The sequence below is a fragment of the Anoplophora glabripennis genome, unplaced genomic scaffold (genome assembly GCF_000390285.2).
Source record: "Anoplophora glabripennis isolate ALB-LARVAE unplaced genomic scaffold, Agla_2.0 scaffold1143, whole genome shotgun sequence".
In the NCBI taxonomy this organism is placed as follows: domain Eukaryota; kingdom Metazoa; phylum Arthropoda; class Insecta; order Coleoptera; family Cerambycidae; genus Anoplophora; species Anoplophora glabripennis.
Window position 1 is genome coordinate 47,952 of NW_019417369.1, and position 17,748 is coordinate 65,699.

General features: G+C 38.4%; 4 protein-coding genes across 5 annotated transcripts; 2 read left to right on the forward strand and 2 right to left on the reverse strand.

Moving 5' to 3' along the window:
- Positions 1–536: 536 nt before the first annotated feature.
- Positions 537–2,432, forward strand: LOC108914215 (pleiotropic regulator 1). Its single transcript, XM_018719973.2, has 5 exons — positions 537–779; positions 834–1,191; positions 1,251–1,436; positions 1,596–1,909; positions 1,971–2,432. The coding sequence occupies exons 1-5, from the start codon at positions 664–666 to the stop codon at positions 2,362–2,364; spliced, it is 1,368 nt and encodes a 455-aa protein (XP_018575489.1). The 5' UTR covers positions 537–663; the 3' UTR covers positions 2,365–2,432.
- LOC108914216 (androgen-dependent TFPI-regulating protein-like) lies at positions 2,415–3,660 on the reverse strand. The gene is made up of 3 exons (XM_018719974.1): positions 3,343–3,660; positions 2,933–3,291; positions 2,415–2,654 (listed from the first exon to the last, which is right to left on the reverse strand). The coding sequence occupies exons 1-3, from the start codon at positions 3,517–3,519 to the stop codon at positions 2,477–2,479; spliced, it is 714 nt and encodes a 237-aa protein (XP_018575490.1). The 5' UTR covers positions 3,520–3,660; the 3' UTR covers positions 2,415–2,476.
- A 4,832-nt stretch (positions 3,661–8,492) lies between these two features.
- LOC108914225 (ADAM 17-like protease) lies at positions 8,493–13,867 on the reverse strand. 2 transcript variants are annotated; one of them, XM_018719988.1, is made up of 11 exons: positions 13,686–13,867; positions 13,395–13,634; positions 13,221–13,342; positions 12,831–13,169; positions 12,562–12,756; positions 11,773–11,911; positions 10,816–11,051; positions 10,555–10,757; positions 10,243–10,481; positions 9,871–9,986; positions 8,493–9,556 (listed from the first exon to the last, which is right to left on the reverse strand). In XM_018719988.1, the coding sequence occupies exons 1-11, from the start codon at positions 13,753–13,755 to the stop codon at positions 9,227–9,229; spliced, it is 2,229 nt and encodes a 742-aa protein (XP_018575504.1). In that variant the 5' UTR covers positions 13,756–13,867; the 3' UTR covers positions 8,493–9,226. The 2 variants fall into 2 exon arrangements, with proteins under 2 accessions (XP_018575504.1, XP_018575503.1); XM_018719987.1 differs by lacking the exon at positions 11,773–11,911 and adding an exon at positions 12,255–12,402.
- A 302-nt stretch (positions 13,868–14,169) lies between these two features.
- Positions 14,170–16,363, forward strand: LOC108914214 (glucosidase 2 subunit beta). The gene is made up of 3 exons (XM_018719972.1): positions 14,170–15,013; positions 15,066–15,266; positions 15,509–16,363. Exons 1-3 carry the CDS (start codon positions 14,224–14,226, stop codon positions 16,102–16,104), a joined length of 1,587 nt encoding a protein of 528 aa, XP_018575488.1. The 5' UTR covers positions 14,170–14,223; the 3' UTR covers positions 16,105–16,363.
- The last annotated feature ends 1,385 nt before the right edge of the window (positions 16,364–17,748 follow it).

A 17,748-nucleotide genomic window follows, 5' to 3' on the forward strand; every position in this document is an offset into this window, starting at 1 on the left:
TAAATAAAATAATAATATATAGGAACTTACCTATGAGTTCAAGATTCATTAACAAAATGGTGCCCATCATTTTATTCGCACTGCAAAGAATCACTGTTATCCAAATTTTCAAACTGTTTAATTTAATTAATACACTACACAGTACACGCTATTCACTTATTAGAATCACACACACATTGAGTCACATTTATTGTATTTTCAAATTTAAAATCGGAATGATAACAATTACAGGAGTCCTTTTAGCGACCTTGGACAAAGCCCGCCAGAAACAATTGTTGAACCTGACACCAGATGGCGCCTGTACATGTCCCGGTTTAAATCGTTTGAACAAAACTTATAGGAATTTATTTTATAAATTTATATAATTTCTCGATGTTTTTCACTATCAAACTTTAATGCACATCACTTAATTTGTTAATTTATGGGGCTTTATTTATCCTAGTTTAAACAAGTTGAAAAGCAACAACTGGCAGCACTGACTATTTCCCTAAGCAACTGAAGAGTGACTGTCAGTTGTCACACCGACAGCAGCAAAGTTTTTGACATTTGACAGAATTAAAAACAATTAGTAAACATTTTCGATTTATTTTCTAGCAAAGTGCGTTTTATACATGTTTTAAAAACGTTTGCTATAGCTAGTGTTGCGCTAACGCTACATTCATCATGATAGAAGAAGTGCAAAGACATTCAGTACACACCTTGGTGTTTAGATCTTTAAAAAGATCCCACGACATGTTTCTGTCCAACCAAGGCTTATTACCTCCCGTTGATGACACCGCGTAAGTAAAACTTATAAAGGAATGTACAGTGTCCATATATTCTTATATTTGTAGGGAGAAAATCAGGAAAAGCGTGAAAGCCAGGGACTGCTACGGCATGGTATTCGACGACGTAAAGAAAATGCAAGCCATGAGACACCTCAGAGATTCCGAGGCTGGCCCCAATCCACCACCTCCCGGCACTGGAGAAGTAGAATCGACCCAGCCTAACGACGGAGCTGTCGTCCCTTATACAGACACTAGTTTGATGAACAAGAACCAACAGGGAGGCAATCAGAATCAACTGGCGAACATTATCAAGAAGGCTCCGACTATGCCCAAGCCGAAATGGCACGCTCCTTGGAAACTATACAGGGTGATAGCCGGGCATCTGGGTTGGGTACGGTGTGTCGCTGTAGAACCAGGAAATGAGGTTAGAAGTGGACATTTTTAAAGAAAACATGTACTTTATAAAGCAATTTTTATTTGTAGTGGTTTGCGACCGGTGCTGCGGATAGAATCATAAAAATTTGGGATTTGGCCAGCGGTCAGTTGAAAGTATCGTTGACGGGACACGTAAGTACCGTGAGAGGTTTGGCGGTTAGTGGGAGACATCCTTATTTGTTCAGTTGCGGGGAAGATCGGCAGGTGAAATGTTGGGATCTGGAGTACAACAAAGTGAGTACAGAGTTTTGCATATTTTAGAGTAGTTTTACGCCATTTTTTTCAATCTCTTGTGTAAATTTTATGCCAGTTGAGAATTTCTAAATAACTGTCCCTCGATTTAAAATAGTTTCCCTAACGACGGTTTTACGTAGACATAATCACACTTTATAGGTTATTCGACATTATCATGGGCACTTGTCAGCCGTCTATTCCCTCGCTCTCCACCCCACGATCGACATCTTGCTCACAGCCGGTCGAGATTCCACAGCGCGCGTCTGGGATATGAGAACGAAGGCCAACATCCACACGTTAACAGGCCACACACACACGGTATCCACCGTCGTGGCTCAGGCCTCAGAACCACAGGTGATCACAGGATCCCACGATTCCACCATAAGGCTGTGGGATCTGGCGGCGGGCAAGTCCATATGCACGTTGACCAACCACAAGAAGAGCGTTAGGGACGTGGTGCTCCATCCGACATTGTAAGTGGACGAAAAACTCATTTTAAAGTCTCGATTGGTGCAAATTATAATTTTTTTTCAGGAATATGTTCGCGTCTGGTTCCCCGGACAACATAAAGCAGTGGAAATGCCCCGAGGGGAAGTTCATCCAGAACCTGTCGGGTCACAACGCCATCATCAACTGTCTGGCGGTCAACGCGGACGGAGTGCTGGTTTCGGGGGGCGATAACGGCACCCTGCACTTCTGGGACTGGAGAACGGGTTATAATTTCCAGAGGTTGCAGGCGCCGGTACAACCGGGGTCGATGGACAGCGAGGCGGGGATTTTCGCGATGACTTACGATAACTCGGGGTCGAGGCTGATCACGACGGAAGCCGACAAGACGATTAAGATCTATAAGGAGGACGAGACGGCGACGGAGGAGACCCATCCCATCAACTGGAAGCCGGATATCCTCAAGCGGAGGAAGTTTTAATCAGGGGAGAGACGTGTATGTATTTTTTTTTACTTGAATAAATCGTTCGATGGGACTTTTAATATTAATTTATTGTAATAAAAATCGTTTTATAATAGTAGGTGATAATAAATTAGGCTATTTTCCGAGGTTGTTGTATTCGTTTGCTGTCTTGAATCGTAATGCCGATTTTTAAGAATAGCAGCAGCAGGAGAAGTTGGAACACGGAGAACAGGAAACGTTGCGTCCAGGTTAAGGTAGCGTAGATGCCGTACAGCCATATTCCGTGTCGCAGGTAGATCGAGAAGTATCTGAAATTAAAATTCGACAAATCATACGAAATTTCGAAAAACATCAATCTAAAAAGGAATCGTCACACGTATAAAAAAATATTTAAAACATCGAAGTGTGAACGTCTGCCGATCAAAATGCTGCGACACCGAAATTGCCAATTTTGATTTCAAGGTCGTCGATACGAGTTTTGCCTTTCGAATTGAATTTTTTTTCGTACATCAGAACTTTTTAAACTCCCCCCCCCTAATTCGAGTCGATTTTAGGGAAACCCCATGAAATCCCTCGGAATACTCACTGTAGCTGGTAAAACAGCGCGTAAAGCACCAAAGTCGCAGCGGCGTTTTCGAATCGAACGAAATTGTACCTCTTCGGCAGCGCCAGTTCCACCGCAAGAGGTACCAGAATGATCGTGTGCATGACGTGGTTGAGCCACAAAGGAAAGACCTTATCGAGGATTTTCGGGAGAACCAGTTCCCTGTCGATATGCCATATTGTCCAGAATATCGTAACTACCAGCAAACTACACGGGAAGACGAGGGTGTTGAATAAGAACGCCCTAGTCCTACCCAGACGCTTCCGTGTCAGAACGGGAAGATCGAGGAGCTTCGACGTTTCGTCCAGCACGGCCGTTAGTAGGAAAAGTATCTGCAGCATCTGGAATTATAAAATATCGCATTTTTTCGTTAAAATGAGAAATAAACGTACAAAATTCCACACGGTGAAGAAATGGAACCGGTACTGCCCCAAGATTTTGATTTCCTTCGGAAGGTGCACGGCGTTAGCGGGGGCTTTCCCGATTTCAGTCGACGCTTTCAAAGAAAAAATATAGAAGACGAAGATCGTCACGTAGGTAACGATGCCGACGTAATTTTTATACTCCATTCCACAAAAATATTTTTCACAGGATTAAGCGCACAGAAAATAATGTACTTGTAGCAAAAACTAGGTAAAATGCATTAAGCCGATACAATAAGCAATTAAATATTTATTATCGGTCTGCACTTTAGTGATATAAGTACACGTCGATTTGGAGGTCGGCGGTATTTATATTTAGTGGAAGGAAAAAAATATATTTTTCAACTAATGTGAACAGTGGTGTATCGCATTTTTTCCACGTACACAACCACAGATTTTAAAGATTTTTAAAAAATTGTTAAAATTTATTTGGAAATGGAATCGAGGTATTGCGTAATGCATTGTTCAAACTACGTGAAAATTAATGAATTTCATAAAAATCTATTGAAAAATCAAACTTATTTCCCAAGATAGGTGAAAGGGATTTTACCCTAAACGCAGGTCATCAGGATCCAGAGGACGTTGCGATCAACACCCTCAGCGGTTGGACAGTGACCATGACCACCATTGTAAACACTTCACAGATGTAGAGGCGAACTATGAGGAGCCCATGTACTCAGAGCTTTGGAAACAAATGCTGCATGTCGAGTTAAACTGACTAGACATCACAAATTTAACATTTCCTTTTTGTATGTAACATAACAAACGATGTATTAAATTCTTACTAGTCTAGAGTGCTGTCGAAACGGGGAAAGCACGAGATGGGGCAGTGAAAAAAGTTTTAAAAACGTCTCTGGAAAAAATGTGCTGCCATGTATTTTTATTTTGATACGTAATAAACTGCACTTACATGAGATTATAAAAATTGTCTGCTGTATAAATTACATATGTATAATTGCGTGCAATAGGTACTCTTATACGTAATTACCTACGCAAAAAATAATATATAGGAATTTTTATCGCTTCATTATATAAATTAGTGGTTAATTGGATACTTTTCCAGGAAAAAAACTTGTACTTAGAAATGTCCAACCGGTGAAGGTATTCTGAATTCGTCTATGCTACGCAATTTTCCCCCTTTTCAGTGGAATATATTTTAAAAAATTGACAAATCTATAGTCAAAATTATACAGGGTTATCCAAAAGTCCCGGTACGGCAGAAAAACTTTGGAAGAAAGCATTTTGGGATAAAATGTTTCGTACAAATGTGTAAGGATTTTTACCTGGCTATCTGATGGTGACCTTGGATTTGACCTTAACTTTGACCTTCAAGGTCGTTTGAAGGTCAAAGGAAACCCCTATTTTTTATTGCGGATTTGGAAAGATCAGGAAATTTTACGTCTAAACATGGCATAACTTTGACAATGACCTTCAAGGTCAAATGTGGTTCGACTTCCATAAGTCCCGGTATGGCAGAACTTTCGAAGAATGCATTTTGGGAAAAAAAAATTCAGACAAAGGTGTACGGATTTTTCCCCGGCTATCTGATGGTGACCTTGGATTTGACCTTCAAGGTCATTTGAAGGTCAAGTTAAGTTTTTTAAATGGAAACCCCTCTTTTTTATTACGGATTTGGAAAGAGCAGGAAATTTTACGTCCAAACATGGTACTGACCATAACTTTGACAATGACCTTCAAGGTCAAATATGGGTCGACTTCCAAAAGTCCCGGTACGGAAGAACTTTCGTAGAATGCATTTTGGAAAAAAAAATTCAGACAAAGGTGTAAGGATTTTTCCCTGGGTATCTTACGGTGACCTTGGATTTGACCTTCAAGGTCATTTGATGGTCAAGTTAAGTTTTTTAAATGGGAACCCCTAGTTTTTATTGTGAATTTGGAAAAGCAAGGTCATTGTAAAGTCGTAGCCAAGACCAATTTTGGACGTAAAATTTCTTGCTCTTTCCAATTCGCAATAAAAAATAGGGGTTTCCAACTATAAAACTTAACTTGACCTTCAAATGACCTTCAAGGTCAAATCCAAGGTCGCCAGCAGATAGCCAGGGAAAAATCCTTATACTTTTGTCTGAAACATTTTTTCCCAAAATGCTTTCTTCGACAGTTTTTCTGCCATACCGGGACTTTTGGATGACCCTGTATAATTACCCTTGCCGCTTCTAAGAGGGCTCTATAGCAAATAGGCAACCAGCAATACATTTTTACAGATTTTATTACACAGTTTGTCTGAATATGAATCAATGCACAAATAACAGACTTTCCCCCATTTTAACGCAGATTTTCTATAAAATGGACTTAGTTTGAAGCTCAGATTACTTTATGTTGTAAAGAAATTTGTAATTTGAACAAGCGGCATCGTAAAATTACTAATTTCTTTACACCAAAAAATAATTTGAGTTTCAAACCAAGTCCATTTTATAGAAAATCTGCGTTAAAATAGGGGAAAGTATGTTATTTGTGCATTAATTCATATTTAGACAAAGTATGTAATAAAATCCATAAAATCGTGTTGCTGGTTGCCTATTTGCTATACAGCCCTTTTCACTTTATTTGTTTAATCTCGAGCTAAGTGAAAGTCCATCGAATGAACAAGACTTTTACGCCGACAGAAATTAAATGCAATCTGCGAGGAAAGTTCTAAATTCTAAATAAAAAAAAACACGGAATGCTTTGACAGCACGTTATGTAGAATTTTTGTAAAATGGTTATCAATTAGCTGCGTTTTACCCGCCTATGTGCTTAATAAATGCATTAACTTACGCGCCTATAATTGCTAAATTGTAAATAAAACTCGATTTCCTTGTAATACACGTGTTCGTCGAATCTGTTTTGGTTATAAAAAAAAAGCATGGCAAGGAATTAAATAACCAATAATAGATGGATGGTGATTTCGTACAAAATTCTAAACAAAAAGATATTATCGACAAGGCTAAAGTTGCGATAAATACTACAAAGCGACATCAGCTGCGTTGTTTGCGAGGAAACAAAGGAAGGGTTATCATATTTCTATTTAAATTATTGTACATGCCAAGATGAGACCGCCAGCGGCATCTGGCGTGGAAATTTGTGTTTAAGCTCAGCAAACTGTTAATAGACGGCTCTTTTTGATATGTAATTTTAGCGATAAATTTGAAATTAGTAGTAATCAATCTATATGTAGTACTGGGTGTTATTTACAAAGAAACTGATTCAAAATTAACTATTTATTCGAAATATTCGAGCAGAGAGAAGATGGAAATTCGGACTTAAATATATCTCCTACTACAGCGCCATCTATCAATTTTTGTACACATTAATTCTGAAAAATATCCAGGAGGCCGCTAGATGGCGCTGTACAGATAATTCTGTTATTTATTTCCTCTATAAGCATCTTCCTTGTCCTATGTTTGGGGTAGGGGCATAGATAAGATATACTATGTAAGAAATAGATAGGCAACTCAATGAAAAAAATGCATTAAATACGCCATCGGTGTTTGGAGTAAGAAACACTTTCAAGGGCAATTATTGCACATACGAGAGGTATAAGATAAATTCATTGAGTGTAAAGGGGCATACGATAACTTCTCATTATATTCGTAAGGTGATTCGCAAACACTGACCAAAAATGAAACCTCATATTCTTTAGTGAATTTTAAGAGGGCTCTTTCGTATAAAGCTTTTATCTAGGAAGTTTCAATAAAAAAATACAGGGTATTAAAATTTAAAAAATATTTAAATTTTTTACAAATAATAAAAAATAAATGCTGCAGGGTATTGCTGGAATATTTGTCTAAATAAAAAAGTATGCCGCTGCTTTATTGTAACAATCATGATATTTTCGCATTCCTCTTCCAATTTTCTACAAATTACTATTCTTTTATATTTTTCCAAAAAAGCCTGAGTAAAACTTAAAAAATGAACTGAAGACACACTTCGATATTTGAATACAATGCTGTTTAATCGTTACATTAGTAGGTTGTGTTTGCGCAAATTGAGGTATTTTTGAGCATTTACTCAAATAAAATCATCTATGAGATGTTCTTTATTCGATTAAATAATAGATTAAAAAAAGTGTTTCTATTGTAATTTAAACAATGTTTTCAGTTCAACGAAAATGTTTTTTTTTTTTCGAAAAACATAAAGGGGTGGTGATTTGTAGAAAATTGTAAGGAGAATCCGAAAATATCATAATAAAGCCCTGTATCTCAGCCACTGGAACATTGTTTTTTAAGAAAATGCTTCCGATTTTGTACAATATTTACATACATTCATGTGATTAATTTCAAATTATTTCACTCACTAGTTTCTAAAATGTTATAAAAAATTAAAAATATTAATTTTACACTGGATTGTTTTAGTGAACCGTCCTAGACAAAAACTTTATATGAAAGACCTACCTTAAAATTAACTAAAGAATTCGAGGTTTCATTTTTTGTCACTGTTTGTAAATCACCATGTAGTTCATTTGGAAATTGATGTCATTGGCAATGTTTCGCGTATAATTTCTTCATTCACATTATTACATTTTCTGAAAATTCTAAAATTATATTGTAACGTATGAATCACGATGAAGTTCCGATGTCAGCTGTTAAATTTCAAAATGAATGCTAACAGAGACAACAGAAATTTATTTTGTCTCTGTCTAAAAAAGGACAGACACATCTCGCTGTCCTCTCGGGCTCTGGAGTCAAGTAGTGGGGGTAATTTTCAATCTCTTACCAGTAAAGTTGCCTATGTGTGGGTAGGGGTATGTTCATAAACCTCTCAAAACAAATGAATGTGATTCTTGTTCCACGAATGGGGACTAAATTTTTTCCATCTATGTATTCTCTGTTCACTCTGATGAAGTCAAAACGACCTTGAAGAGGTCATTGAAGTGCTTGTGTACTTGCAAATAAGATCCCTAACATGTATCACAGATATTTATGAAATTCTGTACGGGTTGGACCATTTTCAAAATTTTTTTTAGCGTTATTTGCATTTTCTGAGAAGTTGTATAGAAAGTAGTTCAAATTTCATTTTAATTTTTATCATGAAATTGTAATATGTCTTCAAAGAAAATAAATTTAAGCAGAAACCGCCGATAGATGGAACTAGGAAAAAAAATAAAACACTTCTTCTTCTTCTTACTTTCATTGATCTTTAATAATAAAAAAAATCTTAGAATTATAAAATCACAATAAGAAATACTTTTTCTTGATAATGTTCCCCATTTGAATTGTTTGGAAATTTATATAGACTTAAAATACTTCAAATAAGTAAGTACATTAAAATATCACGTTTGAAAATGTGTTATTTGTAAGATCCTCGATATTTAATGCTGATTTTCATGAAATTTTGTACAGGATACCAATTTCGACACTTTTGGGACGTTTTTCTCACCTTCTGCAAAATAAAACAGAAAGTAGTTCAAATGTACCAGACTGGATTTTCGAGGAAAAGTGGCAGCTGCAAACCACACCTTAACATCTTGAGGTTTACGAGTCATAGGGCCTTCCTCAGTTATCAACTTTTCCATTTATAAACCAAGAATATAAAATATTTCTCCACCAAAATAAAAATTTTCAAAAATAAAAGTAATTTCACAAAATGACCTACAATATTTTACAAGTCTAGATGCAGATTGGGCCTGGGACATTTGAACTACTTTCTCTCTATCTCGCTGATTAAGACGAGGAACTTCCCTAAAGTGACGAAACTTTCACTCGATACCCACAACTGTAAAAAAAAAAACAAAACAGACAAATTTCATGGATATCTAGACCTCACAAACACCCACTGGAAATAAAAACCTCTGCAGACGACCAACAATACATAAAATACTCATGAAAAACAAAACAAGACTAAATAAAAAACGACGCTATTCCGGAATGGCGTTACGACTAGACACTTGCGACGCGTTCTTTTGCCTGTTGGGCACCCTGAGGTGGATGACGCGCCTTATATTGTCGGACGGGTGTATCAGATCCGTCTTGTTCCTCCACTCCCAACGCTCCATCTCCTCCCGCCTGCGCTTCCTATCCACGTAGCTGATGGCGCAGCTGGCGGGGATCCACAGCAACGCTGTGACGAGCACGACGGTGCCCACGATGTTGTCCCGGAGGAAGAGCAGGACTTTGTTGATGTTGATGTCTTCGATGATGTCCCAGAAGCGCTCCACCACGTCCTGGATGGTCTTCTCGCAGTGGCCCTAATGTGGAAACACGGAAATTGTCGCTAATTCAAAATAATTGTCGATTTTCGTGTCACCGAGTCTAAAACATTGTGAATAGAGTATAACGTGTTACGAATTTTGAGTTTATTTTAGTGCATTGGCGATTTCGGATGCTGATTAATATTGTTGTTTTAAGCTACAATTTGGAATTTTACTTTTCGTGTAAGGATAAGCGTAATTATTACTTACTATGTATAATCCATTCACAATGTTTTAGGTTCGGAAAGGGTTAAATTATGAAATTATTTGAAACGATGGGACAGATGTTTTAAAATAACTTAGAGACTTACATTGTTGCAAAAGCCTTGTATACAGGGTGTCCCATCAGCCAGAATATCTGCAGAGTCCACCGGGGAGCAAGTTTCGTTGATGTTAGACCTGCAGCATCTTTTGCAGGCATTTTCGACTAAAAAGTACATCGATTAAAGCCAATTGCCAGAAAATAGGGACTATACAGGGTGAAATTTTAAGTGGGTGCACTATTTTTTTTTAAGCACTGTGTTTAGTTTAATAAAAGGTAAACGGACAACAAAAAAACACTCAACGTTAACTCAATGAACCGAATATGTCATCGCTTCATTTTATTACATTTATTTCAGTGTTTCATGACCGTACGTTGTGTTTGTGTGTCTTCATTGTCAAGTTTCACCCCGTCTACTTACTTATGTCGCACATACAGCTCTGCATGCCCTGAGTCTCACAGAAAGGCATGCACTTCCCGTTCCTGCACTTCCCCCTCTCCTGGCAATCCGTATCGTCCGCCATGGGGGGGCTCTTGGGACAGTCGGCCTGGTGGCCTGTGCACCGCGACTCCTGTTCGCAGGTAGCGTACTGGGCGTCCCTGCATTTCACCCCGCTCCGCATGTACTGGCAGTTCTGGCAACAGGGCGAGTTCTTGTCGCTGAGAAAACAAAAAAAAATTATCGTATGCAAATATTTTTGCCCCAATGAGTCGGAAATTAAAAAAATTTTACCTGCACATTGCCTTGTTGCGCAGTTTACAATCCTTGTCGCAGCAAGCGTCGTTGTCCTCGGTTCCCAGTAGGCCAGCGTCGCATTCCTCGTCACCTTCGACGCGTAAGTTCCCGCAAAAGCTCTCTTCGGGTTCTGAGAAGCAACGACCCGATTTCGCTTGTAACACTTTCCTGATAGACCTGAGGCTACACGGAGAAAACCTCTGCAAATTATCGCTAACATTACTTCTCGGTTTGTGGAGACGGTCGATAATCTCGTACCTTATTGTTGACATCGTACCCGCTGACGCTGTATGTGTACATTAAGTACGACCCACCCTGACTGGCGCTGGGGGAGCATTCCGGGATGTCGGGGTCGTGCTCCGAACCCCAGTTGTGGCCAAACTCATGGGCGGTGACTAGATCAGCCTCGCGGGTTATCACTCGTTGACCGTAATGGTTGCGGCTTGAGCTCAGTCCGGAATTGAGGTATAGAGTGTAGCCGTTCTTGAAGTACTCTGGGAAAACGGAAAGCAATGTCGGTTTGTGCCGTTCGGCATTAAAAATTTAGAATCGCAACTCCTCAAAAAAAAAAAGTAAATGTGTAAATAAATAAAAAGCGAATTGCTAAAAAAATTAAAAGTAGCTGTTTTTGTTAGCTAAGTATTTGGAAATATACACCATTCACAGTGGCTAAGGGTAAAAATGAACATTTTTTTAAATGAAAAGCTGCTATAAGATTCAAATGTATTGGCCATTCAACTTGAGTGAATTACAAAAAAAATGGAAGGTTGAAATATTCTGAAAATTGAACTTTTTTTGTCTACAGCTTTGCTTTGTATCTACTGGTGTAGTTCGCTCTATGGAATATAACCTACGAAGTATATGTCACATCTTAAATGTCATTGCACAAGGCCTACTGCCATGAAGCAGTACTTTATACCTACTGGCAGACTGACCTATTAATTTGTAGGTTACAAATGACTTATTTTCACAGCAGGCAAAATAAACTTTTAACTAACAATAACAATTTATCATTTAAGTGCAGATGCAATACATTTGAAACGTATAGTAGAGCCATATTTGAAGACTACGAAAAATCGTGAATGGACTGTACATCCTATTAAAACAGGAGCGTTATTGCAGCAGAATCACCGTTAAGCTGTTTACAATTAGCAAAAACAAAAAAAAAACGTATGCACGCCTACACAAAGGGGTGAAAAGCTCCAATGTCAATACCTGGGGTGCAGATGCCCCCTACCGAATTACGCCTCGGTGAACCCACATAGGCCAGCCCCAAGATCCCGCCCTCGAATTTGAGGTCGGTGAACAGGTGGGCCAAGCAGAAATCTTTGTGTGTATACTCCCTGCTGAAAACCTGAGCACCATTCGTTGCGTTAGTAAAGGTTAGAGACGGTCCACAAACTCGACAAGTACTAAGAAAAAAATCGTTTCGGGGCACTTCAGGATAAGTAAATTACTTTTTCACATAAATCAGAAGTGAAGAATAATTAAATTATTGTAATTATGACCCGAAACGATTTTTACAAAGAAACACTTCGGGAAGTTGCAAAATTATTTCACGCCTACAAAACCACTAATTTTGGGTTTAATCCAAATTAACGACATTATTTTGCTCCCGGAAATGATCGTGCAACCTCCCGCCGTGCCGCTACATCTACGTGCCGCCACCAAATAGAAAAATGCAATAATCTATTAACCGTTGCTGCAGATGCCTCCGTGGGAGTTCATTCTGGGGGAGGCGATGTAAGCCAAACCTAACACTACAGAATTTCTAGTTCTAAAGGTCTGGTGGGTGAATAAATGCGACAAACAGAAATTGCCATGCTGGGGTGCTCTCGAGAACGCCTAGGGAGAAAGAAAACGTATAAGTAAAAATGGGGAAGGACCCGCACTATAAACCGCTTCACTACGTTGGACGTTTATCATTAAAAATAATTATTTAGTACGCATTTAACAAAAATTACAGTCTAACATCTCAAACGATCCTAAAAAAATTGTACGTACCTCCAACAGATTCCTTACGTCCCACTTTTCCCTGATCATATTGTAATGGGCTTCGCCAGACTTGATACGTGTCGGATCGCTGTGAACTACGATTTTTTTTATAACGAAACCCATACCTTTAAACCCGTCCACTTCTTGTCTGTCTTGCCAGATAGTATCGTTATAGATTTTATGAACTCTGTCTATCAAACTGATCTGAATACAAATAATACGAAATACACACGTATAAACAAAAATCTGAACTATTTTGATATAATTTTGAAACTTACCAAGTAATTTATGGTGGTTTTGGTGTTGCTTCCACCCATTTCTTGAAAGAATCTGTAGTCCGCAACGAGTAACAACGGGCACCTCGTTTTAGTAGGAGTATATTCGTACTGGTCGATTTGCCGTTTTTCTCTGTGATTCTCTCTCAAAGTCCATCTATTAGTTTCCCCTTCTAAATCCTCGTCGGTTTCTAGTTCCTCCCCTTCCTTAACGTAATCACAAATCCGTGTTCCGATACCTTTGGAAGCCAAATCCGAATTTTCCCAGCTGAATTTTACATCCGACTGTTTGTATGTTATCATCGTCCTGTTATCTAAATGAGATAAATGTCTCCACGAAGGCTAACAAAATAATTTCATTATAACATGTTTTATTTAAAAGTAGAAACTAACCTCAACATGGTAGACTTCGTCGGGTAGATGTATACTTCCCGTTATGACACCGTCTTCCATATGTAAATTAACATGAGAATTGGTCTCTCCAAACACTCTCCCATCGTAGAAATCATCGTGATCTATAATCATAGTTGTATCGATACATGTTATTTAGTAAAATGTTGCACTTACTTATATGTACGGTGGATTCTCTGCCGTCGCCATCTACAGAATAAGCTTTAAATTTGGAATGAAAAATGTCTTTATTCGGCGAAATAATTAATCTGAAATATTTCCCATGCGTCCTAAAATTTACTTCCTTTATGTGGTTGTAAGGGTGTGAACTTTCTTTCAACCCCCTTTTAACGATTTTGTGGTTCAATTCATCTGCGTGGATAGTTTCAAAGTAGTGCAGGTTTTTATACACAGAACCTTAAATACGTTTTTTTAGTTTACTAGTTGAACGAAACTCTATTTACTTACATTGGACTTGAACAAGATACGTTAGATTTACAAAAATTTCAATGATTATTCCGAATTTGAAGCGCTTCATGTTGCTGCAACTCCATTAACTCATCATTTACAGCAAATTTACGTTATTATGAATAAAAATTAGTTTCATTGAACCTACAATAGATCAAAAATTTACATCAAAACTCAGCTGAATCAGCTGATTTGATAAAAGTCAAAATTAACAAATTAAAAATATTTCAGTGCTACCACCATAGATTTATTGACAGTTAAACTCACTACAAGTAGTACAAACGGTTATAATAATTAATAATCTAAAACTTGTCAATTTTAACAAGTTAGAAACCGTTACAGTAGAACTAAATAAATCATTTATTAATTTGTTTACCTTATCCTAATAAAGCATAATTAAATAAAATGTCAATACCAATCTTACTACCTACCAATGAAAAACCCTAAGTTACATGACGTGTCTCTCCATACGCTGCGTTGAATACGCTTGCGCCTGACACCTGTCTCTATTTTTTATTGTTATCTATTTGCCGGTACGATGGAGTTGCAAGAACTAAATAATTTGAAATTAACTAACACGTTTTTAATTCTTTTCGTGTTTGTTTGCGAAATTTTAACATCGAACGTGCCGAGACCGAGAGGTGTATCTCTATCCAGAGCGTCTTTGTACCCACCAGAAAAGGACTTTACATGTTTCGATGGCAGTAAGACGGTGCCCTTTTCCCAGGTAAACGACGACTACTGTGACTGTCCAGACGGTAGCGACGAACCGGGCACGTCGGCTTGTCCTAATGGAATTTTTCATTGCACCAATGCTGGTCACAAACCGTTAAACATAGCATCGAGTAGAGTGAACGATGGCATCTGCGATTGTTGTGATGGAACGGATGAATATGCCAGTGGGGCTACCTGCAGGAACAACTGTATCGAACAGGGAAGGAGTGCTAGGGAAGAGGCGCTACGTAGGGCTGAGCTGGTCAAAGCTGGGAAGCAGCTAAAGGCAGATTATAGCCAGAAAGGTATTCAAATGAAGCAAGAGAAGCAAACGAAGCTAGGTGAGCTCCAAAAGAATAAGGAAGAGGCGGAAAAGGTGAGAGCAGAGAAAGAGGCGCTGAAAAATGAGATAGAAGAGGAAGAGAAGAGCGCTTTGGAGTATTATAGGAAACTGGAGGAAGAAGAGAAGAAAAGGAGGGCAGAGGAAGAAGAAGCTAAAAATAGAGCGGAAGCCACAGAGATTTTCAACAAATTTGATTCCAATCAAGACGGAATGTTGGTCATTGCGGAATTACAAACCAGGCATAATTTCGACAAAGATGGGAATGGAGAAGGTAAGTCTAAAACGTTTAATTTGAAATGCTGGTTCAAATTTGCTTTTTGTAGTTTCCGAGGAGGAAGCAAAATTCTTTTTATTCAATCAAGATTCTGTGGATCTGGAGAATTTCATTAGCATTTGCTGGCGAGATGTCAAAACGTACTTGATGAGAGATGCCGGGGCGTTCCAAGCGCCACCTAGTGAGAACGAGGAAGAAGCACAGACTGAGGCTGATGATATGCAAGAGAGCGATGAGCACGACGAGGAAGGTATGTTTACTTATTAGATTGTTCAAGCATCTTATCTTTGAGCATAATTGGTATACAAATATAAGATAATTTTATCTCTAGTCGAGATTGCGAGTGTTGGTTAAATGCTTGGAGCAATTATTTTAAAACTTATCTTAATCATTAGCCATATTTTAACAATTATTGTCTCATAAACATTTTTAGTGTTATTTCAGATATGTTCATATTTCCAGAGTAATTTTGTAAACACTGTCTTTTTGCAGCACACGAAGATGACGAAGAAGAAGAAGACGACCAAGAACCGGAAGCCCAGGAAGAAGAACACCACGAGGAACCGACCACCGTCGTGTACGACGATGAAACCCAGAAAATCGTCGAACGTGCCAAATTCGCCCGAGACGAACACAGCGCGGCAGACAGGCAGGTCCGCAGCATCCAATCCGAGATAGAAGCCATCCAGAACTACCTTAACAAAGATTTCGGGCCCGAGGAGGAATTTGCCACCCTTCAAGGCGAGTGTTTCACCTTCGAAGACCACGAGTACGTGTACAAGCTATGTCCGTTCGACAAAACGTCCCAGCTGCCGAAATCTACCTCTACGGAGACCCGGCTGGGGACGTGGGGTCGATGGGCCGGTCCCGAGGATGACCTGTACTCGGTCATGGTGTACGACAAGGGCCAGTCGTGCTGGAACGGCCCGCAGAGGTCCACACAGGTGCGGATCGACTGCGGCAGTGAGAATAAACTGACTAGCGTGTCGGAGCCGAACCGGTGCGAGTACCTGTTCACTTTCGTCACTCCCGCGGCCTGCCGGGAAGCGCCGGCCGATATACGCGACGAACTGCACGACGAATTGTGAGGGCGTTAGGATACTTCCGAGTTTATTAATGTAACGAATTAGGTCAGGTTGATAAGACTTTTTTCATCACGTTCCTTCACTTTTTGTATTTATTAGTGTATTAAATTCTAAATTTCTTTTTTTATAGGCATTTTGTCTCCGGTAGTTTTTTTTCACACTTCGCAGTTCGTGAAACACATTTAGTTTTAGGTTATGTAAAAACCAAGGGTTAGAACTTTGTTAAAGGTGTACATGTTCATTGAGTAAACTATTTATAGAATCTTTTGTTTTATTTCGTCTTAAAATTGTAACCACGACGTGAAATAATTTTTCCGTTTCAGCTTTTAAAGAGAGGAAAGAATCTGCACAAGAGACGAGTTAAATATTAATCGAAAGCCGAAAATGATTAAAAAATATTGTAACTTTAAAGTTGTGGTGTAGGAGCATTCTTAAAATAACGTTCAAAATCAGTGGCTTACATTTCAATAATCACGAATTGTAAAGTATAAATAGGGTTTGTTAGATTCCTCTGGAATGGTCCACATGCCAAGTCCCAACTCGATAGCTTTCAGAACGACCAAAATATACATAAAGCTTTGTGAAATTTTGGAATGATTTAAAATAAATCCAATCTTAAATGTCATAGCTACTCAAAGCCTACTGACACACAGTATTACTTTGTGTCTACCGGCGTAGGTCGCTCTGTGAAATATAACCTACAAACCTCTCGATGCCTACCAACATAAAGTATTATTTTGTACCTACTGTCAGTCTGTGAGGAGTAACCTATAAAGTATACACTCCGTATGGTTATGGTTAAATTATCTATGGTATACACTAAAACCGCTGTATCTTTTCCATTGCATTACAATAAATATTCGTATGAACAAAAACGAAAAATCCTAGTCAAATTAGTCACTGTTTTCATTTAATTAAAATGTCATCTTGACAATTCCCAAATCTGATCTCCCAAATGTTGTTACTGGTTGCCTATATCATTACATTTAGTTACCTATTCGAAGTAAATAAACAAAAATTATAAGAATTTCTATATAATATGCCAAAAAATCGGTATTTTAACGCTCAGAATATATAAACAACAGTTAGTACGGAGACGCGATTAAAATAACTGTCAAACTTTTAATCTGAGTGTCACTTCTATTTTGTTTTAACTGCGGTAGTCAAACTACAGTCTGAAACTAATACCCAACAAACGTTCACCATTTTCTTTCACTCTAATACACGTAAAATATTGGAACGATTGTCTGTGATAGATTGATACTATGATTTTGTACCATCATTGTATCTCTTTTTAGCGCGTTTATCAATTAATGAATTCACGTTTGCAGCTACTGTCTTTGATATTAGGGCACACTTGTGAGGGAATGGCAATCTTAAAAATATGTCATTTCATTGCCATTCAGTGCCTACCGGCATAAAGCATTACTTTATACCTACTGCAGTAGGTCGCTTTCTGAGAAGTAACCTATAAAGTATATGTCATGTCATTGCTACTTAATACCTACTGCCATAAAACGTTATTTTGTACCTACTGCAGAAGGTCGCTCTGTGAGAAGTAACCTATAAAGTATGTGTCATGTCATTGCTACTCAATACCTACTGCCATAAATCATTATATTGTACCTACCGCCGTAAAGTATACAA